The sequence below is a fragment of the Temnothorax curvispinosus genome, unplaced genomic scaffold, assembly GCF_003070985.1.
Source record: "Temnothorax curvispinosus isolate PA1 unplaced genomic scaffold, ASM307098v1 QBEX01009183.1, whole genome shotgun sequence".
NCBI lineage: Eukaryota > Metazoa > Arthropoda > Insecta > Hymenoptera > Formicidae > Temnothorax > Temnothorax curvispinosus.
In genome coordinates, this window is record NW_020218963.1 from 460,485 (window position 1) to 481,272 (window position 20,788).

The 20,788-nt window shown below is 35.9% G+C and overlaps 3 protein-coding genes across 12 annotated transcripts; 2 read left to right on the top strand and 1 right to left on the bottom strand.

Moving 5' to 3' along the window:
* The first annotated feature begins 29 nt into the window (after positions 1-29).
* Positions 30-15,076, top strand: LOC112458741 (laccase-like). Of its 10 annotated transcripts, none has more exons than XM_025022508.1 (14): positions 30-111; positions 426-554; positions 1,009-1,238; positions 4,316-4,458; positions 9,147-9,214; positions 9,762-10,051; positions 10,916-11,126; positions 11,309-11,580; positions 12,053-12,176; positions 12,271-12,491; positions 12,617-12,803; positions 13,049-13,255; positions 13,349-13,567; positions 13,664-15,076. In XM_025022508.1, the coding sequence occupies exons 4-14, from the start codon at positions 4,451-4,453 to the stop codon at positions 14,029-14,031; spliced, it is 2,175 nt and encodes a 724-aa protein (XP_024878276.1). In that variant the 5' UTR covers positions 30-111; positions 426-554; positions 1,009-1,238; positions 4,316-4,450; the 3' UTR covers positions 14,032-15,076. The 10 variants fall into 10 exon arrangements, with proteins under 10 accessions (XP_024878276.1, XP_024878277.1, XP_024878281.1 ...); XM_025022509.1 differs by having other exon boundaries at positions 1,009-1,216; XM_025022513.1 differs by lacking the exon at positions 4,316-4,458 and having other exon boundaries at positions 1,009-1,216.
* A 42-nt stretch (positions 15,077-15,118) lies between these two features.
* On the top strand, positions 15,119-17,072 carry LOC112458740 (zinc finger protein 251-like). The gene is made up of 2 exons (XM_025022506.1): positions 15,119-15,808; positions 16,467-17,072. The coding sequence occupies exons 1-2, from the start codon at positions 15,539-15,541 to the stop codon at positions 17,070-17,072; spliced, it is 876 nt and encodes a 291-aa protein (XP_024878274.1). The 5' UTR covers positions 15,119-15,538.
* A 247-nt stretch (positions 17,073-17,319) lies between these two features.
* On the bottom strand, positions 17,320-18,867 carry LOC112458774 (BRISC and BRCA1-A complex member 1-like). Its single transcript, XM_025022562.1, has one exon. The coding sequence runs from the start codon at positions 18,526-18,528 to the stop codon at positions 17,557-17,559; it is 972 nt and encodes a 323-aa protein (XP_024878330.1). The 5' UTR covers positions 18,529-18,867; the 3' UTR covers positions 17,320-17,556.
* Between the last annotated feature and the right edge of the window lie 1,921 nt (positions 18,868-20,788).

The following is a 20,788-nucleotide window of genomic DNA, read 5'->3' on the forward strand; positions in this document are numbered from 1 at the left end:
CCCGCCTTATCACTGACGTTCAGGTTGTTCAGAGGTTCGGAAGAGGCTCTCAGATGCTGTCTTATCGCGTCAAGCTGGATACATTCGGAGCGATCCACGTCAGATTGGACAGTAGAGTATTTCTTTCTCGTTTTCGAATCTTATCGCATGCAAAAATATATAAACATGGTAAAACGTGAATTTGTACACAATTTCCTTAACCTTATATGTTGCGTCTAGTTTTCACCTGAATTTTGCTCTTTCTTCCTTACCAGAAATTTTTAAAAAATCCTAATTAATTTCAGCTAATAAAAAAATTGTAATATGCTTGGCAATCTTGAATTAAGTGTATTTTAAATAAACGTTCAAAAGAAGGGAATATTTGAAAAAAGCAACTTCCTTGAGGACGGTAAAAAAAAGTCATTTATTATCGCACTCATTTACAGAGCCGATTACAAAAGGCTGAAGATAATTCCTAATTACTCAGCTATTTCTGACGAACGGCATGCGTGAAGGCCTAGCTGTCTGCTTTGCTGTAGTATAAATCGCAAGAATTTAAAAGTAAAAAGATAAAGGTAAGACAATACGCGAAACGTGAAGGTAAAGCTCTGAAATAGGACAAAAAAAACGACAATCGAAATAACGTTGAAGAAGACTTGTCAGTGCAGTTCGAAATGTCCTATTTATTAAACTATATATTTTATTTTTAATTCTTGAACTTTTCACATTGAATCAAAATAATTTTCTGTTAACTTGAAACTTGAACATTCGAAATCCCATTGTATATCTCATTTATGTCAATATTATAGATGGTTTCAATACTACGTACAAGAAATCAAATATTATTCACTTGTTTGCTATCTGCTTCGGCATGAATTGCCCGAAAGCATCGTCCTTATAAACGTCGAATTGTCGAATGAGATCGTCGCGAGTTGTGCGAAAAAAAAGAATTTATTTATATGAAGAAAGAGAAGAATTATGGTGTAACGCGATCGACGCAAGTGATTTAATTGCTTTATTTGCTTGCAGGGTCGAGAGGAATGTTCCTTTCCATCCTTGTTGCATGATGCTGTTACGCGCATTTTGTTTTCGTCAACGTTGACAACGTTACGTTCGCCGCCGAGACATACCTACTCCGGACTGGACTTTCTCTCGCCTTGTCCGTCGAGATTGGCGGGATCGTTACTGGGATGAGGATTCGCGTGAAAAATTGATTCTAACACGGCGCAACTGGATGGTTAGTAAATATGGACTTGCAGGTAAACACATGACTGCAGAAATTAATTTTGCGGTCTATATTAGCGAAAAAAGATGATAATGAATCTTGTGATCGTTAAGAATCCAGGTAGCAGGATGACGTCTAAAGACGTCTTAATGATATATTATTAAGACATTATTAAGACCTTAGTAATACGTCACTTGACGTCACTCTGCTACTTGGGAGTAGTAACTATATACTTATCGTAATAAAATTGTCAATATTTAAAATTCCCATATTATTGAAAAATATTACATTGTTATACACTTGCGCGTATGCACACATATGTATATAACTTTATATTAATATAATTTTAAAAGTTTTGTACTTTATTTTAGTTCTATTCTATTCTTTCTTCTTTTCTGTTCTTAACGTTAGCACTATTAGCGAGGTAACCTAAGTGAAATTTTTAAGTGGCAAAATTTTTATCTTATAAATGTAGCTTATCAATATGTAGATAAGTAATACATTAAATATCCAATTTCAATAACAAGTTGAAAGAAAAATATCTGCTATATATTAAAATTTGGAACGAGTGTAACGTAAAGTTACATTCGTAGTTACGCTCGTATTCCAAGTTTTAATACGGAAACCCCGCGTATGACGGTTTGACGCAAATACTAAATGGACAAATTATGAAAATCATATGCAGGTATTCTTTGCGGTCGCGTGGCCGCGATAATGTGTAATGATTAAAATTGAACATTAACGCTCTTTCGCGAGAAGGAAAACTGAAGTATCACGCACGGATGTTGGTCGTAACGTTTCGTAACGTTTCTGCATCTACACGCATCTTATACTCGCATCTGCTTTCCATGACCCTTGGATTTTGCGGCCATGGCCCGCGGTTGGTTGGTCGATTGAGTAAGTCTCCGTGCAATATGGATAATTCGCCTCTTACTCTCACAATGCTCTCCTGCCTTATGGTTATCATTTTGTCGTTATTCCTTACGCGTTCATCACGCGACCTTCGCGATCGCGGGCCCGTTCCAAATTATGTAATGTGCAGCAACATCTTTCTCTCTCTTTTACGTTTTAAACACATCTGTTTTTATCTGGCGAATTTAATCTGTAGAGAATCCATTTTCTGCTTCTTTTAGCTACGCTTACATACACTCTTCGAGGCGTAGGGGGATAGTCAAGGTAATCGTAATACGTAACGAAAATCGCAGCACTTGCCGTTTGTAGGATGACCGTCGAGAAACGGTAGCAAAATGTTATATTCTTCGACAAGCTATAAAGAACTAAAGAAGAACGACTGTTAATTATGATACACAAAATAATGATAATAATCAGTCGAAAAATTGGTGAATAAAGTCTATAAAAAAGTACTCGCTTACATCATAAACTATAATAGACGGGTTACAGAAATAAACTAGGAAGTTCTTATAAAACGGTTAAACGTCATCGATTGACGCGAGCTGGCAATTACCGGTTGCCCGTTTGGCGTTGACCTGGGCAGAACGGGGAATTCCCTTCGGAACCTGTTTCATGGGATTCTTGCCAAAGAAGTGCAAGTCGATGTCCATACCGATTTCAACTGCCTTATTTGTAAAAACCATGCCGAGTAAGAATAGCATCTGATTTGTAATGCGGAATGCTCCTCTTTTTACTTCCGCCTCCATTAATCTTCCGAATATTTGTTTTGTGATGTAATCCGGTACCGGGATTTACGTATTAAATATATGTATATGGATTTAATCTGTTATGTTTAAAACCGATATAATGGACAAACGCAAAATCACAACGGAATTTTCGTCTCGAAAACATACCTTAATCGTATCTTATCTCAAGAAAATGACGTGCGTATAAAATGTATATCAGTGTTTATCAGTTGAATCTCTAGCTTTCTAGTGTCGGAAGTATTTCATTAAGATACGAATGTCACCATATGCAGCCTCTAGAAAGTTATAATGTCGTTTTCACACATTAAATGTCGTATAAATATAAGAGAGCAAAAATTGCCGAACAGAAATTAAATGTATCGAATTCGTTTAAAAGGAATTTGTTGCGTTTTTAAAGTGATATTATTGCTTGCACGCACAAACATCTGTTTTGTAATATGAACAATAGGTAATTGAAAAAAGCTACAAGTAAAACTTGTTTTCGTAAAATTGAGTCAATTCTGTTTTAATGTCAAAAAAGATTTATTTCTTGAGATTAAGAATATTTCTAGATTTCTGTTCTTTAGTCTTTTTGACGTGCCAGGGTCGATGTTTACGATCTTAATTATATAGATTATCTTCAATCTTTGATTGAGGATTATCATAATTGACTACAGTTTTCTGTACACAGATTATTAGTCGGTTACTCATATTATCGGATTCATATTTCTTTTTTACCACGAAAACAAAAGATTTCGAGGATAAAAAATTCACAGAAGTATATCACGAAATGGAGAGAGACTGCGTCATCCTTTTTGTTTACCCATTTTTTTTACAGGATTTAATCCGATTAGCAAGTAGATATTTCAAGTTCGTAAAAAGACCTCTCATCAATCATATGCAAAAACACGTCGCGGTTAAAAATATATATGAATACTTGCACCTCTCATTTTTCACCTCTCGTTTGCGATTACACAAGCTGCTCGGTTCGCATCGTAAGTAATTATGGTGTAATATTGCGTCATTAATTAATTGAGACATACGCTTGCGTATTTCGGAGCAATCGCGCATACGTTTACCTGCGTACGATCGCGAAACACGCGCTTAGTTTTTGCGATTCGCGAAAACAATATATGCGACGTGTGACAATTGATAACATACGTCGATCCGTTTCATTCTAGACGCGATAAATCCTAACGTGTATATGTGTGTATGTGTTTTATGTTTATGTATGGTGATGTAGTAAATTAATCCTAGGAACTCATTCTCGATTAATTCATTACATTGACAAGAATGGAATTCATTATAGAAGATAATATCGATAAAACACGTGATTTTAACGTGCGCAATAAGACGTGAGAATATATACCTGATACGCTTTATGTGTCCGAGGAAAGATATATGCTTTACATGCACCTTGAATAAAACGATATAGCAATATCGTGCACTAATGAATTGTAATATTGAATTGCAGAACTAACAAAACTGGATAATATTCAAGAATACATAAATGTCCTCTGCGAGGAATATTCTGGAATCTTTAAAGGAGGGAAGAGGAGGACCCTGAAATGATTGAAATTATGCCGATATTACATACGTGCGAATTGAGATGGCAAGGTGACACGACATGTCCAAGTCTTTCTGGGATTTGCGAAACTAATCTACTTATCACATTTGGCGGGGTCCGGGTATTAAGTTCGATTCCGCCAAAGATAACGGGGATTTTTCTTTCAAATTGCATACGTAGCGTGCCGCGCGTTTCGTATTCACGAGTGAGTGCGTTATCGGGTTTTCAAGACGCGTAACTCGACATCGCTTCTTTTTCTCTTCCTCCTTCTTTTCTCCTCTTCTTCTTTTTCTTTCCTTACTTTCCTTTTCTCTTTCTCTTCTTCTTCTTCTTTTTTTTTCTTCTTCGTATCATCTCAACACCACGTTCTCGTATAAAACAAGCGCGTCAAGGTGTCGGCGATGGACGAACTGTGAATAATGTCACGTCGATCGACAAGATAAGTCGGTTGATAAACATCAACCGTCATATTTAAGAAATAGCATTATCAAACCGCGAATCCGAAACTGGGAGCTACGATGTCACGTAGCCAGTGATCTTTTTTTCCGACTACGAGAGAATTGAAATTTGACATACGCCGAAAGTGAGTGAGATTATAAATATCAAGTAAGTTATATGGTGTTTTATTCATTATGGAATTTACAATTTACCGATAAAATTTCGTAATACATTCAATATATCGTTATCGTTGCAAGATTTTAAAGGAAATAATAAATTAAGCTGACATATCATATCACAAAAGTATTATGGATGTAGATGATAACGATGTGCAATTTCTTTTGTACGTAAACTGCTTTATATTTGTATATTCAATTGTATGCGTTTTGTGTTTTCAAGACGAGATTCGAAATTCTAAAAAGCATCAGATTTCTTATCTCATTTGATCGATAAATTGTCTTTGTCTTTTTTGCATTTCGCTTTCAATTGGATTAATGCGTAATACAGATGATTTATCGATAAAAGATGACTTAAATCTTGATTAAATTTCAAATTATATTTTTATACGATATTGTCAAATAAATTATTACAATTCCATCTTTACGTTAATCATATATAAATATATGAGTATACTTTTCTTAAAATAGCTTTATCAATGTATAGCTTATTAACGCGTAACATTGTAATTTATTATTTGCATTGGCTAGATCACCTAGTTATGTAAAACATCGCATGTTCATAAATATTCAATTCAATCCAGGAACTAAAGAAAACAGATCTAGCAGAAGTGCGTTTAATATAAGAAATATAATATAATAATATAAATTTGGAATTTGTTTTTATTGCGTTTTATGGATTTTAAGCAGCGAAAGCTATTTTTAATCTAAAGCGATTTCTTCTTCCGAAAATATTAAGAAAGTTCGTTCCTTGCGTCTTTACAGTCTTTATGTATCTTCGTATAATTAAGCTCCAAATTACAGTTCCGTTCGAGTAAAGTTCGTGTGAGATTAATTGAAAAATTTGATCTAAATTTTATCATCTGTTTTTTCATCTGTAGTTTAGCTTGCCGGGAGTTTCTATTATTTCCAGTCTGTACGTATTAATTTTCTGTAAGGAGGTAAATATCGCCGGATCATCATTTCACGCATGCTCTGCGTATCTACCTGCACGCATGCAGGCTGGTCAACGAGGCTCGGATAACGAGTGGAAAGTCCACTGACGAATTCTCTTTCGGGAAAAACTGTGGAACGCAGAATTACTGGTTTCAAGCTTGAGCGACGAGGTCAGGCGGGGAACCTGAGAACCACAAAAGAGGAGGAATCTGTGAATACCCTATATCTCGTATCGTCGCATCGTACGTACGTTTATACCTGACCACACGTAAGACAAGAGGCCCCTCTCGTGGGGTATGTGCAACCTTAACGGTAGAGGAGAGGACCTCCTGCTGTCATATAGAGGAGCGAATGGTCGCGACGCCGGTCCAGTCCTCTATAAAGCGTCATCCACGTAAAACGTTCTGGTGGTGTGTCGTATTTTTTTTTTTTTCGTCACAAGGACGAGAGAAGAGACACGATTTCCGTGTGACACAGTGCATCCGAATCTGGCCTGTGACCAGGAGAGTTGAACGCCCGACGACGCGTGTCGCGTATCGGCTATAATAGTGCGTTTTATTCTTGTGTGTTAGTGCTCGTCATCCCCGTGACCCTCAGCATCTCGAATTATATTATTTATCGTAATTGAGAGCACAATGCGGTAAGTCGCGGTAGTCTGCTTGTATTTTTTTCACTGCTAAATAAAAGGCGCAGAAGCACAGTATCATTAAAAATCGCACTATGTTTGCCGAAATATCTCTCCATCAACTTAAAGAGTAATATTTAAAAAATGTTGACGTATATCTAGATTTCCCTTGAAAATTATTTTTTAATGATATACAGCGACTTTGTATCGGATCCAACAGTGATTAGATGTAAAAAATCTTTACATTATTTACATACTATCTGACTAATGCTCTCGATTATTACCTTAAAAATGACGTAGGATTCGGGTTACTGAAATATCCTTGAAATTCTTGGATTTCTCTAATGATTTTCTCTATCCGAAGAACACATTGAGATGATGTAATGCCCTGTTAGCGCATGTACAAAAATTTTTATACGTTTCGTTATTTTGCTAATATCATTTGCATTGTTATACATTCAAGATAATTTTGATTGCACGCATCTCGATCTTTGATTTCGTACAATGACAAAGATCCTTGATAAAAGAAATCAATAAAAAAACGATAGGAACCGATACGATTTGCAAAGAATCTTATCGTTTCCTGTCGTAACCTATTGTTCCGAAAGAAATATTATCATTTCTTATTATTTTCTTTTGTTCTTTGTTGAAAATGGATTCAATCGTACGACAGAATTTTGAGACAGAATAGTAATTTATTGTTTTCTATTTTGTTGGAATTTATCGAGAAGAAATGATTGAAAATCTCTCGTAATCAATTGTGATTCATAATAATAAAGGAAACTTTAAGTTTTCTATCGTACAATTACGAAAGAAAACCTACAATTATTAATCATGCATCAACCGTAGACGATTCAAAACTTATTTTATCATAAAGTTACAACAGAAAACGAGAGAACACAATAATTATTATTACTGCCGCGACGCAGCCACGACCGTGCCAGTATTTTCTCGTATAATATCATATAATAAGCATCCTCTCGATGGACAGTTGATATTTTAATAATAATTAACAATAAAAATATTAATGATAATAATATTTCGTATTTCTACGGATTTATTTATAAATGATTCCGATAATTGTCTTGATGTTTAAAGTTGCTTCATCGTCAAGAAAAGGCGAAAAGCACTGCGATAAATTTGCTCGGAACGGTAAAATTAACTTTTGCAATAATGAAACGATTATTAACATAATTGCGGATAACAGCTACGTCTCGCGTGCTGCAACGATGCAGGCACATTGCGTCAAAGTGTGCTAAATTTGTGAAGCTATATATATATGACACGTTGTGTTGTAAGATGCGTTAGGAATTTCAACATTACCGATAACGATTGACGATTTCTCTCTTGAAACATAAAACGCTACTTTATACGCGGCAATTTATGGCAATTAAACGAGGTATATCTCTCGCATAAATTTTCCGTGAGAGCAATAATCATTATTGTGTGTGTGTGTGTGTGTGTGTGTCAATTTTTATGTTAAAATATATTTATTAAACTAAAGAAGTACGATGGGTATATTAAGTCCGTAAGAAGAAACAAAATGGATTTCATGATACCGTCTCAACGAACAACTAATCCTAGATAACTTTCACAATTAATATACTTAAAAATAAAAGGTTTATCGCGAATTAAGTTTAAGCAGGCAACGTGTCTATTGAGTGATTTCAAGTTAGATAATTTTATACTACTTTACAATATATTACTTTAACGAAATTTGTTAATTAGAATAGTAGTTGTAATGCCACGCAATCCGAAAATCGTTGATAAATGATTATCCTTGCCATTTTGTTGAGAAAAAAATCTTGACGCACGCGCGCGCGTTGACTAACCGATCATTAAAAAGCATCAGAAGTGGGACATTCTGTACACGTGTATTATCTTACCATTGCTGCTTTATCGCTACTTTGACGTAAGAAAACGTAAAGTCTAAATGAACCTCGCGATCGTTCAAGCTAAACTGACTGAGTAAATAATACCCTTGAATCTTCAGTAATTTCACACTTCTGATTTATTTGTACGAGAAATCTATGACTGTATCTCCATATAAAGATATGAAACACGTCATAAAAAAGTATCAGCTTAAGCAAGATCATAATTGATTTATAATTGAAAGATTGTAAGCTGAGCGATAAATAATTTTTGTAATATAAATGAAGAAAATATTAAGATTATACTATTTTATACAGGGAAAATTTAGAAAATTGATTTATTGCTTAATTGCTTTGTGATATACATATACAAAATGATTTTAGAGTGTAAAAAAATGAAGATCCAAATATTTTCCAATTAATTCTCATTTTCAAAGATTAGAAATTAATTCTTTCTCAACTCGAATCAATTTACTTATTTTTTGTACTATTATACAGTGCCTAAGCAAATTTCAGACTCACAAGTTCACGCTCACGCATTGCATAAAACACGGACATACAGTATCTTTTGAGTTTCACTCGGTTATCGTCGTCGAGTTGTTATCTCCGTAATTTATCAGATTTCACAAAACGTTATAATTCAATTTATACACATGCTTGATGTCTTCCTGAATGAGCTACTTTTGTTACAGATCGAGAATGACAATCTGGAACGTGCTGCTCTTACTGCTTCAGTTAGTTGTTTATAAAAGTCGATCAGGTGAGTGATATTTTTCATGATAAATATTAATTTTGCTTGCGACATTGAACTGGAGTTTTCACTTTTATTCTATTTCCGTACATGCCTGGGTCATATTTCTCTACTTTTGATCTTGCAACAATTGAGTTTTTATCCTGTAGTTGAAAAATATGTTCAAACATTCGCATTCCGCATCTTTTATCTAAAATACTCTAGAATAATACATAATTAAGATAATTTATAGCGCAAATATAATCAAATAAAATATAACTTTCAAAAAACAAAATTAATTGAGCAGTAATTATCGGAGTTATCTGCTCTGCGAGAATTAATAACATAAAGAAATGATCGCGCGTACTAGCTGAGAAACTAGTTCGAAAGTCAATCGAAATATTTATTAAAAATATTTATTAAAATATTTATTAAAAATATTTATTAAAAATGTGGCTATCAAATATTTTTTAAACTTTCATGTATGCGCATCTTGTCTAGGAATGCGTTTAGATTGAAATAAAATAAGGCTTTAGAGAGAATCTTTTTTTTTTAATCGGCATTTATCGGATTTTAGAAATGGTAATAACGGCGGACGATGACTTTGGTCTGGCACCCATTGATCCCGAAATTGCCGATGTCGTTGACTGGAAGCGTCACGCATGTCGACGAACATGTGAGGATGATGCGGCGCCTTTGGACTGCTATTATACCTTCAAGCTGGAGTCTTATCATACAATGAGCAAGGCGTGTTACGACTGCCCCTTCAATATTACAGACTGTTTTCGGCCTCATTGCGTCCCGGCGGACGGCATGAAGCGATCACTCATGGTCGTGAACCGGCAAATGCCAGGCCCGCCGATCGAGGTAATATTGAAAAACAAATTTCTGTTAGATTTTTGCCTGTGCTCCTGCTTCATTCACTTTGATATCATTTTCATTCAGCAGGAAGATCATGAGTCATCTTTTTTTTGTTTACAAGTTTATGTGGTATTATGAAAATTCACGAATAAATATAAATTTAAATATCTTATTAAATTGGAGAGGTAAAAGATGTTAAGCCCCATTTAATTATACAATATTTGCTAGTTATCCCTCTTTCGATCTTCATCTCTTAATGTCTTAAATTTCGCGAATATAAAAAAATTATTTGGAAATACGCCCAAGTTGTTATCACTCATTTTATCTCTAATTAGTATTTTCTTAGTCAGATTGTTTTTAGTTCGATCAATAACATAAAGAAATGATTCACCACTTCGTCTGCAGAGCTTAATTGCCACTCGCCAATGCTTCCTCATTATACAATGACATCACGAGAGTAGGGCAGTGGAATTCACTTTGCAAAGATCGTATTTCCTATAATTTAATTCACTTTGAGGCCGAGATCTTGTAATGATTGTTTAACGAGGATTACGAGGAATCATCCGCGTGACGTTTATTTTGTTTGTCTACGCGCACACGCATTCGTTCGTTTCCCACCTCTAGATTTCGCTTGCAATTTCATCACAGTTAGATACGAAAATAGAATTGTTCGCAGTGTCTGGGAACATACCGTGATTCAGTCTCGCGTGTATAATTTTATTTTAATTACAAGCCACGAACGATCGTCGATAATGATATCTGGTCTGCGATCTAATTTTAGCGCGATCTGCGACAAGCGGCTGCCGCGAATCAGCGCAAATCAAGCGTGATGAGAATGAAAAATTTCAAGGGGAATTACTTTAATTATAGGTGTGCCAAGGAGACAGGATAATAGTTGATATGATGAATTTATTGCACGCGGAAAGCACGACGATGCATTGGCACGGCCAGCATCATCTCACCACGCCGTACATGGACGGTGTACCCTACGTATCGCAATGCCCTATCCATCCTGGAGCGACCTTCCGATACAATTACATCGCCACCGAAGCCGGCACGCACTTCTGGCACTCTCACATAGGTACGCTAAGTCCTTCCCAAATATAATCTGATATTGTTTGTGGAAAGTTAAAAAAAAATTGTTTGAATTAACGAATTCGTTTAATTAATAATTTATTGATAGCTATTAATAACATATTATGGCAAATGATTTGTTTCCAAGAGTCTCGTTTGTAGGGTTTTGTATTGCATATCTGTCTGCAGGATTTCAAAGAGGTGACGGTGTGTTTGGCCCGTTGATCGTTCGTGTACCTCCTAAAATAGACTGGCACAAGGATCTGTATGACTACGATGAGTATACGCTAGTAGTCGCTGATTGGATTCATGAACTAAGTGTCGCCAAGTTTCTATCACATTACCATGCGGATGGTCATAATAAAGCGCCGAACTTACTCATAAACGGTCTGGGCCGTTTTATTCAGGATGAAAATGAAACTCTGACCGATATGCCTATTACGACGTTCCTCGTAAAACCGGTAAATTTCCAGGAGAAAGTATTCGTAACATAAAAGGCTGACAAATGTCTGTAAGATGTTTCACATTATTCTATTTCGAGTTGGTGCCCGATTTTAAAATAAAGCACACACAATTATTACTTTTAACACTTTTAAAAATCTTTGTTTTGTTAAATGTGTATTTATATAAGAAAAAGATAAAATATTTTCATCAAAGACAAATTAAAAGAAAAAACATATTTTATTTAGCAAAATTTTCTGAAATATCTTCGATGTTATTAAAAATACGGAAAAGTGTTTCAAATTAAAGTCAACTAAATATCTTACAGATCAATTTATTTCAAAGGGAGCATCTTATAGTTGGAATAACTTTATTCTAAAATTGCTTCTAAGGTTTAGAGATTATTTCTATTTTTTTTCCTCGTTTAAAATAAAGTTATATAATTTGTATGTATTTTTATACATCAAATTTTTATTCTTCATTTGCTTGCAGAATTTCCGATACAGATTCAGACTTATTAATGCAGAATTCCTGAATTGCCCTATAGAAGTTTCTGTCGACAACCATACTTTGTACGTAGTCAGTTCAGACGGGCGCGATGTCGAACCGGTGCAAGGTACGATTTCACCTTTACGTGCCACTACTTTTTCACAAAATCGTTTATCGAAAGTGTCATTTTTTGATACATAAATATTACGTAACGATTGCAGCCGAATCATTGGTAAGTTACGCCGGTGAAAGGTTCGATTTTATAATTGAGATGGACCAACCGGTGGACAATTACTGGATGAGATTTCGAGGACTGATGGATTGCGACGACAGATTTTTGAGTGCCTATCAAGTCGCAATATTGCGATACGAAGGCGCACCTGAGGAAGAACCGCTGTTAGAAGTTTCGTACAATCGTACAAGAAATGATACCTATGGACTAGTACGTATATTGATGTTTTCATGCCCTCTTTATAATATCTTTTAAACAGTTTCTGATGAGATGTTACTTTACCTTCATCTCAGATTTCTTTAAAAAAATTTAAAAAACAACATTTCTGGTTTCAGCAAGTAAACGCTCTAAATGAAGGAACTGAATCGAATAACAGCATCAGTATGCCAATGTTGAATGCGACGGACAACGATGACGCTTCAAACACCAGAGAACCTGATTATCAATTTTACATATCGTACGATTTTTACGGGAAGGATAATCCGCAATTTCACCGCAAAAATTTGTATGGCTTCAATCAAGGTAAATATATTCAAATATTTAAAAATAATAATTTATAATAAAAAATATATTCAAAAATAAAATAATATAATTAATTTTCTATGTCTATTTTACATGAATGTACGTTATATCTTTTAACAAGTCTATAACTAAATGTTTAATTATTGAAAAGTATTTTACTAAATAATGCTTTCAATTACTTTATTTTACTGTACACATACATATCGTTTATTGTTTCATAAAACATTTCGATCGTGAATTTTTAGTGGAACAACAAGTGCTCACACCGCAATTGAACCACATATCAATGAAGTTACCACCGTTTCCTCTCCTATCTGAAAGACACCTTATTAAACCGGATCAGTTTTGCAACTCCAGTACGGTTGAGGAATGCGAGAGTGATTATTGCGCTTGCACTCACGTGCTTCAAGTTGAGACCAACAGCGTAGTGGAACTAATTCTGGTCGACGAAGGTGTGTAAGCAATAGATATATCTTTCGTATTTCTGATTATTTAAACTCTGTCTGAGCTTTACTATAACTAGTGTAACTAATGATCCTTGACAGGTGTTGCCTTCGATGCGAATCATCCGTTTCACCTTCACGGTTATCAGTTCCGCGTGGTGGCTATGGAAAAGATAGGATCTAATACTACTGTCGCTGAAGTGAGAGAACTAGATAATCAAGGTTTGATACACAGAAAACTCAAACGAGCACCTCTGAAGGACACAGTAACCGTGCCTGACGGTGGTTATACTATTGTACGATTTTACGCCAATAATCCAGGTAAGAATTCACAATAGCATTCATATAAACAGCGGAAAAAAAGATCGAGGGATCAATATGGCCTTGGAAATAATTGAATTAATCGATATTCTTCAGGATATTGGTTATTCCATTGTCACATCGAGTTTCACGCGGAGATAGGAATGTCGCTGATCTTCAAGGTGGGCGAAAACAAGGAGTTGCCACCTGTGCCTAATAATTTTCCTAAATGCGGGGACTGGAAACCGCCGGTTGATGACAATGAGGACAAGTCCGAGACTACTCAAATTTCGTCGACCGAAGAAATGCAAATGTCAGGATACGACAAGCGTATCGCGGATATGATAAAGCAATTCGCGATGTATCTGACATATTTTGACCAACTCTTGAAAGTACAGACATCCTCGGCATCAAGTTCGAGTGTAACGTTACTGCTTTTTATCGTTTGTCTTTTGAGTTCTGTGATTCGCGTGCAAACATTTTAAGACATACATCTACGTAAATAGCCCTAAAGTGCTAAAGTCACATTATGGAAAAGCTTTACAGCAGATTTACTCCGATATGATCACAAATTTGTTGGCAAGCGTTTCCTTTTCTTTCGCCTTATTTCGAATAAATGTGACAATCATTGCACGTAATGTATAAAAACGTGATCATAAATTAAAATAATCATGTGCCAATACAATAGACGAACGTTTAGTCATAACTATTACGAAGTATTAATATTTATAGAAAGCATTCGTCCACATTTTTATTTTCGTTGGTCAGATAAGTGCAACCACACACGCAAAGCCGATTTTAGACGAAATGATAGAAATTTTTTTAATATACTTCGTGATATTGCGTATTTATCTCTGACGAGCGAGCGGACGTTATGTTAAACAAGTGATTTACATTTCTGTGATATAAAAATAGATTACGATTATTCTATAATTGCCAGATTATCAATTACGCTATCCGATAATGTAGACGCGGTGTTATTCTAACTTAACTTTTATTAATTTCAATAACGAATCGATTTTAGTTATATAGCGGAATCGATATATCCTCCGCAAGGAAAATGTCAGGTGGTAATAATATACTATTCGTGATTCAGAAAAGAACTTGCAAATTGGAAGAAAGAAATAGACAATAAAATTATCAGTTTCAGATGATTTTTCTTGAACAGAATTAGAAGCTACTTATAAAAATATATAATGTTGATACCGCTATACATTTTCTTTAAGAAAAAGTTGATCAAACTTCTAATAATAGACCAAAGAATCTTTTATTAATTAATAACAGACTAATATATTTTAAATCTTATCTAAATATAATCCTATAAAAACGGGACCATCTTGACAGATACCTGACTGTAATTATTACAACCACATATTGTACATATAGCGTTTAATCTAACATAATCCATAGACGATTCGTAAGCGCGTTATCAACTGTATGATTGTGTATTCTTTACTTTGGATATGTGTATGTGTATTTTTATCAAGGAAATGTGTATCATTATTTTTAAATATACAGAATATCTTTAAATTCTTATCTTCATTCTTGAAAAACTCTTTCTTAATTAAAAAATTACTGATATCTCGATTTTTGTTAAGAAAAGATCGACACGTATGACATTTTGTGATATTTATAGAGGATACTCGCGGAATGTATTTGCAGTCGTAGTTGTAATATATATAAACTCATCGTTTACAGAAATCGATTTATCCGAGTTTGACAATTGATCATATATCTAACATGCGATCTCAAGTATGCAAACGGATCAAGGATCCAAACAATGTCCCCAACTTTTCTACGCGAGATTGACTCTTGATACAATTAATATTTATTTATGATACTCGTAAAGATTGTTTCTTTTATTGTGTGTTTTTTATCTCTCCTATAGAATCTGTTACTACGCATACATATATACGTGTAACGTGCATCTGTATCTGTTTATACGCATTTACCAAAGGCTTGTCTGGACACACCAATCGGGTATTCCCCGTGATGGTACTTCCACTACACACTATACAACGCACAATATCATCTGTTTTCCCGGGGAACTCTACGTCATTATCCAAGCACATTGGCAACCGCCAATACGCTATTTTTTTGCCTAATCGTACTTTTAAGAATACGTTAATAATAATATTCAGGAGTATGTCGTGCGATGCTCGAGGACGCTGTCATTTCTGCTGCAAGAAACATACCGTGTCCGTATTCGGAAGCGACAAGGAGACATATACGCTTCTACAAAAATTGAATTTCAGACTTGTGGTAAGCACATATAACACTATATACGATAGACAGCAAGCGAGTATCGTATCAATTACAATTGTTCTGCAAGACCTAATATCGATTTGTGGCTTTCGAAGAATTTGAAATTAAAATCTTTTATGCCAAATCTAAATAGGCAATAATTAGAAAAATATATCTAGGTTGAAGATAACTGACGTTATCTGCAACGAGATTTACCTATAACGCAAAATTATATTATGTCTTGAGAATTATGTCAAATGTAAACGTCAGATAAAGTGATGTCAATTATCTTTATACAAATTACTGAAACGCTTTTCGACGAGTGTCATCTATCTATTTTATCAGGATACAAATAAATGTTATAATAGATGACTGTGTAATAGAGAAATTTATTGAACTATTATAATTTTTGTAACATTTATTGTATTTATATTTATTATTGTAATATTTTAAAAACAACTTGTAAATTATATATCACATTGTAATTACCTCTAGAAACCATGAAAAATATCTTACGCTAAATAAAACGTATTTTGCAAGTATTTTGCAATTCATTTAAGACGCATTTAGAAAAATCGGTGGACAATCGAACTTATATCTTTTCATTTATCCTATCTTATTACATCTTATACATAAATAGATTTTTATAATTTTAATACTTTGCTTTTGTCCTTAGGTTTTGAACACAATTTGTTGTATTATACCTTGTATTATCAAACTCGAAGATAATTTCAAAAGAAATTTTCCCGATATACGTTCACCTTTCGAAAAAACAACTGTCAAGGAAGCTTATATCGAGAGTTCAACGGGATCTACCACCCATCGGAATAACGACGATTTAGAGATAATGGAAAAGTCGCGAGTCAACGAAAATTTTCAAGCTGGGAAAGCCACGGAAACTGACGTTGAACCCGAAAGAAGCGTTGATTCTATTGACACAGAAAATAAAGTCGGTACCAACGATTCGCAAGTTCGCAAAAATACGGAAAATATAAGGAAGAAACAATTAACATGCGAATTCTGTCAAAAAGAATTCAATCACGCGGGGGATCTCAACAAGCATAGGAGGAAGCACACCGGTGAACAACCTTACGCGTGTAATATGTGCGAACGGAAGTTTAAGACGTCGTCTAATCTCGTCAGACATCAACAAATACATCTTGGGATAAAGCCGTTCTGCTGTCAGATTTGCGGACGCACTTTTACCCGAAAAATCAAACTTTCCGCCCACTTAATGGCAAAGCATCACGAAGCTTTGAAATCTAATCGGTCAATGATATAATATAATGTAATATAAATTATGAAGTAATGAGACATATAAAAAAAAAAAAAAAAGAACAATAATAGGCTGTAATAAATGATAAGAGTTAATAGAACTAACATTATTGTAAAGGGGAAAAAAAAAGATTAATAGAATGTATTTTAATATTACGTATTAGCCACTTAGACATTGTAGAGTGGTTTCTAGAACCGTGGTTTCTTGCTACGTAATGTTTGATTTGCTTGCGCAAGACAGACTATTTTATAAATCTATATAAAAATGATTTATTTGATGACAGTTGTTTGACAACAATATATATAATATACAACTACCTCTTTCTCGCTATATCTTTTGCAATAAACACAAATAAAATCGTTTAAAAGATGTTACTGGTACGAGCAAATACCATAATGCCTTCGAATTATATCGTATTAATAAAGTAAATCTGATATACGACGGAGAATACGTCAACTTTTTCCATGAAAATACAATAAGTTACCTGTCACTACACATTAGTATGCACTTCCTGATTGGCAGTCATTGAGAAAAGAGTATACGAAGTGTCTTTCTGCGGCGGGCGCTGGAGGGGATGCGCCAGGAGTTTTGCCATATTGTCGTGTATCTTAGCAGCGTTTCTGCCTACCTCGAAGATATAAGAGAAACTCGTTGTGTCTAGAGCCGCGATTTCGGCGTACACCGCCTCGCACATGTTGTCGTCGCTGGGCGGTTCGTGGGCGAACAGCACGTCCAAGAAGAAGTACGGATTCTCCGTCAGATTCTCCAGATACTTCTGCCCGGTGTGGAACTTCGGGACGGAATTTGATCGTCCATATATCAGGATGACGCGCGAGGTGAAGGTCGGTTGATTCCTCACCGGCGTCGCAATCCGCGCGTGTATCACCTCGAACAGCGGCCCCAGGTCGTAGGTCTTCTGCTCCTCGTCCGGCACATCCTCCGTGATGCTCTCCAAGTGGTTAAGGACGGTCTTTGTATTGCTGGTGTAGTCGCAGAGCCAGCAAGCGCCGCGCGAGTTCAGGCTCATCAATGCGTATTCGTGTATCCCAGGCTGTATGGTGGACTTGGCGCTAACAAAGTTCTCCACCACGCGTTTTATCATGAACAACGGTAGATACGTCGCGCCCGTTCCCAGCTTGAAGGGCGTACATTGCTGCTCCCTCACCGTGTCGATGACGAGCAGAATCTTCTCGGGTAGATTGAGTTCGGGCACGTTCCTCACGCGGGCATAATCGTCCGCGGGAGTCGTGGTGGCGGCGACTCCAGCTTTTTTGCTGTCCACAGGCTGACGCGCCGCATCGTTATTATTGTTCTTTCGCGAGCTCTTCGCCTGCTGCTGCTGCTGCCGCTGCTGCTGCTGCTGTGATTGGGCATTGTTGCACGCCGATTCGATGGTCGTGACGCTCTGGAGTCTCTCGGATATTACCTGGATCTCCTGATCGGTCGTCTCCTTGTCTGACATGTTTATATCCTATATAATTATCCGCGAGCCGCGGATAAATCTAACCTCTCTTCGCGCCGCTCGAGATGCCAGTGTAACTTTTCCTCGAGCAACGAATGTCCCGGGTCGTTTCGAAACAATTCGCAAGCTTCACATAGCGCGTAAATTTCGCGCAGGGCTATGCAGATAATTTAAAATTGAATCTGTGTACTCTTGACGACAGTTATGTCAAACAGATCTACCTCTATCTCTAACCTCTACCAGAGAGAAACCTGAGAGTGCTGAGAGAGGCCACTGGCCATCCCGGCTCCCGGCCTTTTTCGTGTGTTGCCAGAGAGAAACCTGAGAGAGGCCATCCCGGCCTTTTTGGTGTGTTGCTGTGTTGCATTTTCCGACGCGCCGCCTGAGAAAATGCAACTCAACTACGTCGTATCGCTCGGTAACCGCACATGGTTTGCGTCCGTGCTAGGTTCGTGCCGAAGCCGAACTAGCCAGCTGGAGGGGATATTCTGGCCGCGGCGGCCGCGCTTCCATCTTGCGTATTCCAATTAATAACGAATTACGATAATTAAAATTACAAAATTAAGATTACATTCTTCAAAATTATTACGAACTTTGTATCTCATAATTTTGAAAAATATAATCGTAATTTTATAATTTTAATTTTCAGATAAATGTCAAATTTTGCAAGCAAGAAGCTATTATTTGAGCGTTGATTCAAACCTTCACATTTATGTGAAAATTATAATAATTAACGATAATTTTTAAAATGTGAAATTCTATAGATAAAGAATAAACACCGTTATTATCTATTAAGAAATCGTCTTATGTTGATTTCGTATAATATATCCGGCATTAGTATCATACAATTTCAAATTTATTACACGTTTCCTTATAATTCCTTATTACAATATAATTTTCTTATAAATAATGTTACATATGGACGGGTAAAAGCCATAGTGGTGTAAGTCAAATTTTTGAAAATATTGTCTTGTATGCATAGATGCAATTTATATATTGTATAAATTTTGATCGCATATAAAGCTAAGTAGCGAAGCACCTCGCGAGGTAGAGAAGTGTTTCGCGAGGCAAGGGAAGCATCTCGCGAGGCAAAGGAGCGTCTCGCGAGATAAAAGGAGGGTTTCGCGAAACAAGGAAAGCATCTCGCGAGGCAAAGGAGCGTCTCGCGAGATAAGAGGAGGGATTCGCGAGGCAAAGGAAGCATCTCGCGAGGCAAAGGAGCGTCTCGCGAGATAAGAGGAGGGTTTCGCGAGGCAAGGGAAGCTTCCCTCGCGAGGCAAAGGAGCGTCTCGCGAGGTAGAGGAGTGTTTCGCGAGGCAAGAGAAGCATCTCGCGAGGCAAAGGAGCGTCTCACGAGGTAGAGGAGCGCCAAAAATCCATAATTTTGATCGGATATAAAGCTGAGTCTAATCAACCGAATTTAAAAAAATTATATATAAAATAGGAGTAGAAAAAACTGAAAAATATAATAAAATTAGAAACAGATAGATATCTCCAAATTTGCTTAAGTTAATATGTTCAGAGTATTCTAAAATGTCGAAACATTGCATTAAAATCGCATGTCCGTACGTATATATGTACGTATGTGCAGATTTGATGTCCGAGCTTGCTCCAACTTCCGCAAATTTGAAGATATCGATCTATTTCTAATTTTATTATATTTCTCAGTTTTTTCTACCCCTATTTCTTATATAATTTTTTAAGATTTGGTTGATTAGACCCAGCTTTATACGCGATCAAAGATCCATAATTTTGATCGCATATAAAGCTAAGTCTAATCAACCGAATTTAAAAGAATTATATATGAATTATATTTTTCAGTCTTTTCTACCCCTATTTCATATATAATTCTTATATATGCTAAGTAGCGGAGCACCTCGCGAGGTAGAGGAGTGTTTCGCGAGGTAGAGGAGCGCCAAAGATCCATAATTTTGATCGCATATAAAGCTAAGTCTAATCAACCGAATTTAAAAGAATTATATATGAATTATATTTTTCAGTCTTTTCTACCCGTATTTCATATATAATTTTTATGTATGCTAAGTAGCGGAGCACCTCGCGAGGTAGAGGAGTGTTTCGCGAGGTAGAGGAGCGCCAAAGAGCCATAATTTTGATCGCATATAAAGCTAAGTCTAATCAACCGAATTTAAAAGAATTATATGTGAATTATATTTTTCGGTCCTTTCTACCCCTATTTCATATATAATTCTTATATATGCTAAGTAGCGGAGCACCTCGCGAGGTAGAGGAGCGCCAAAGA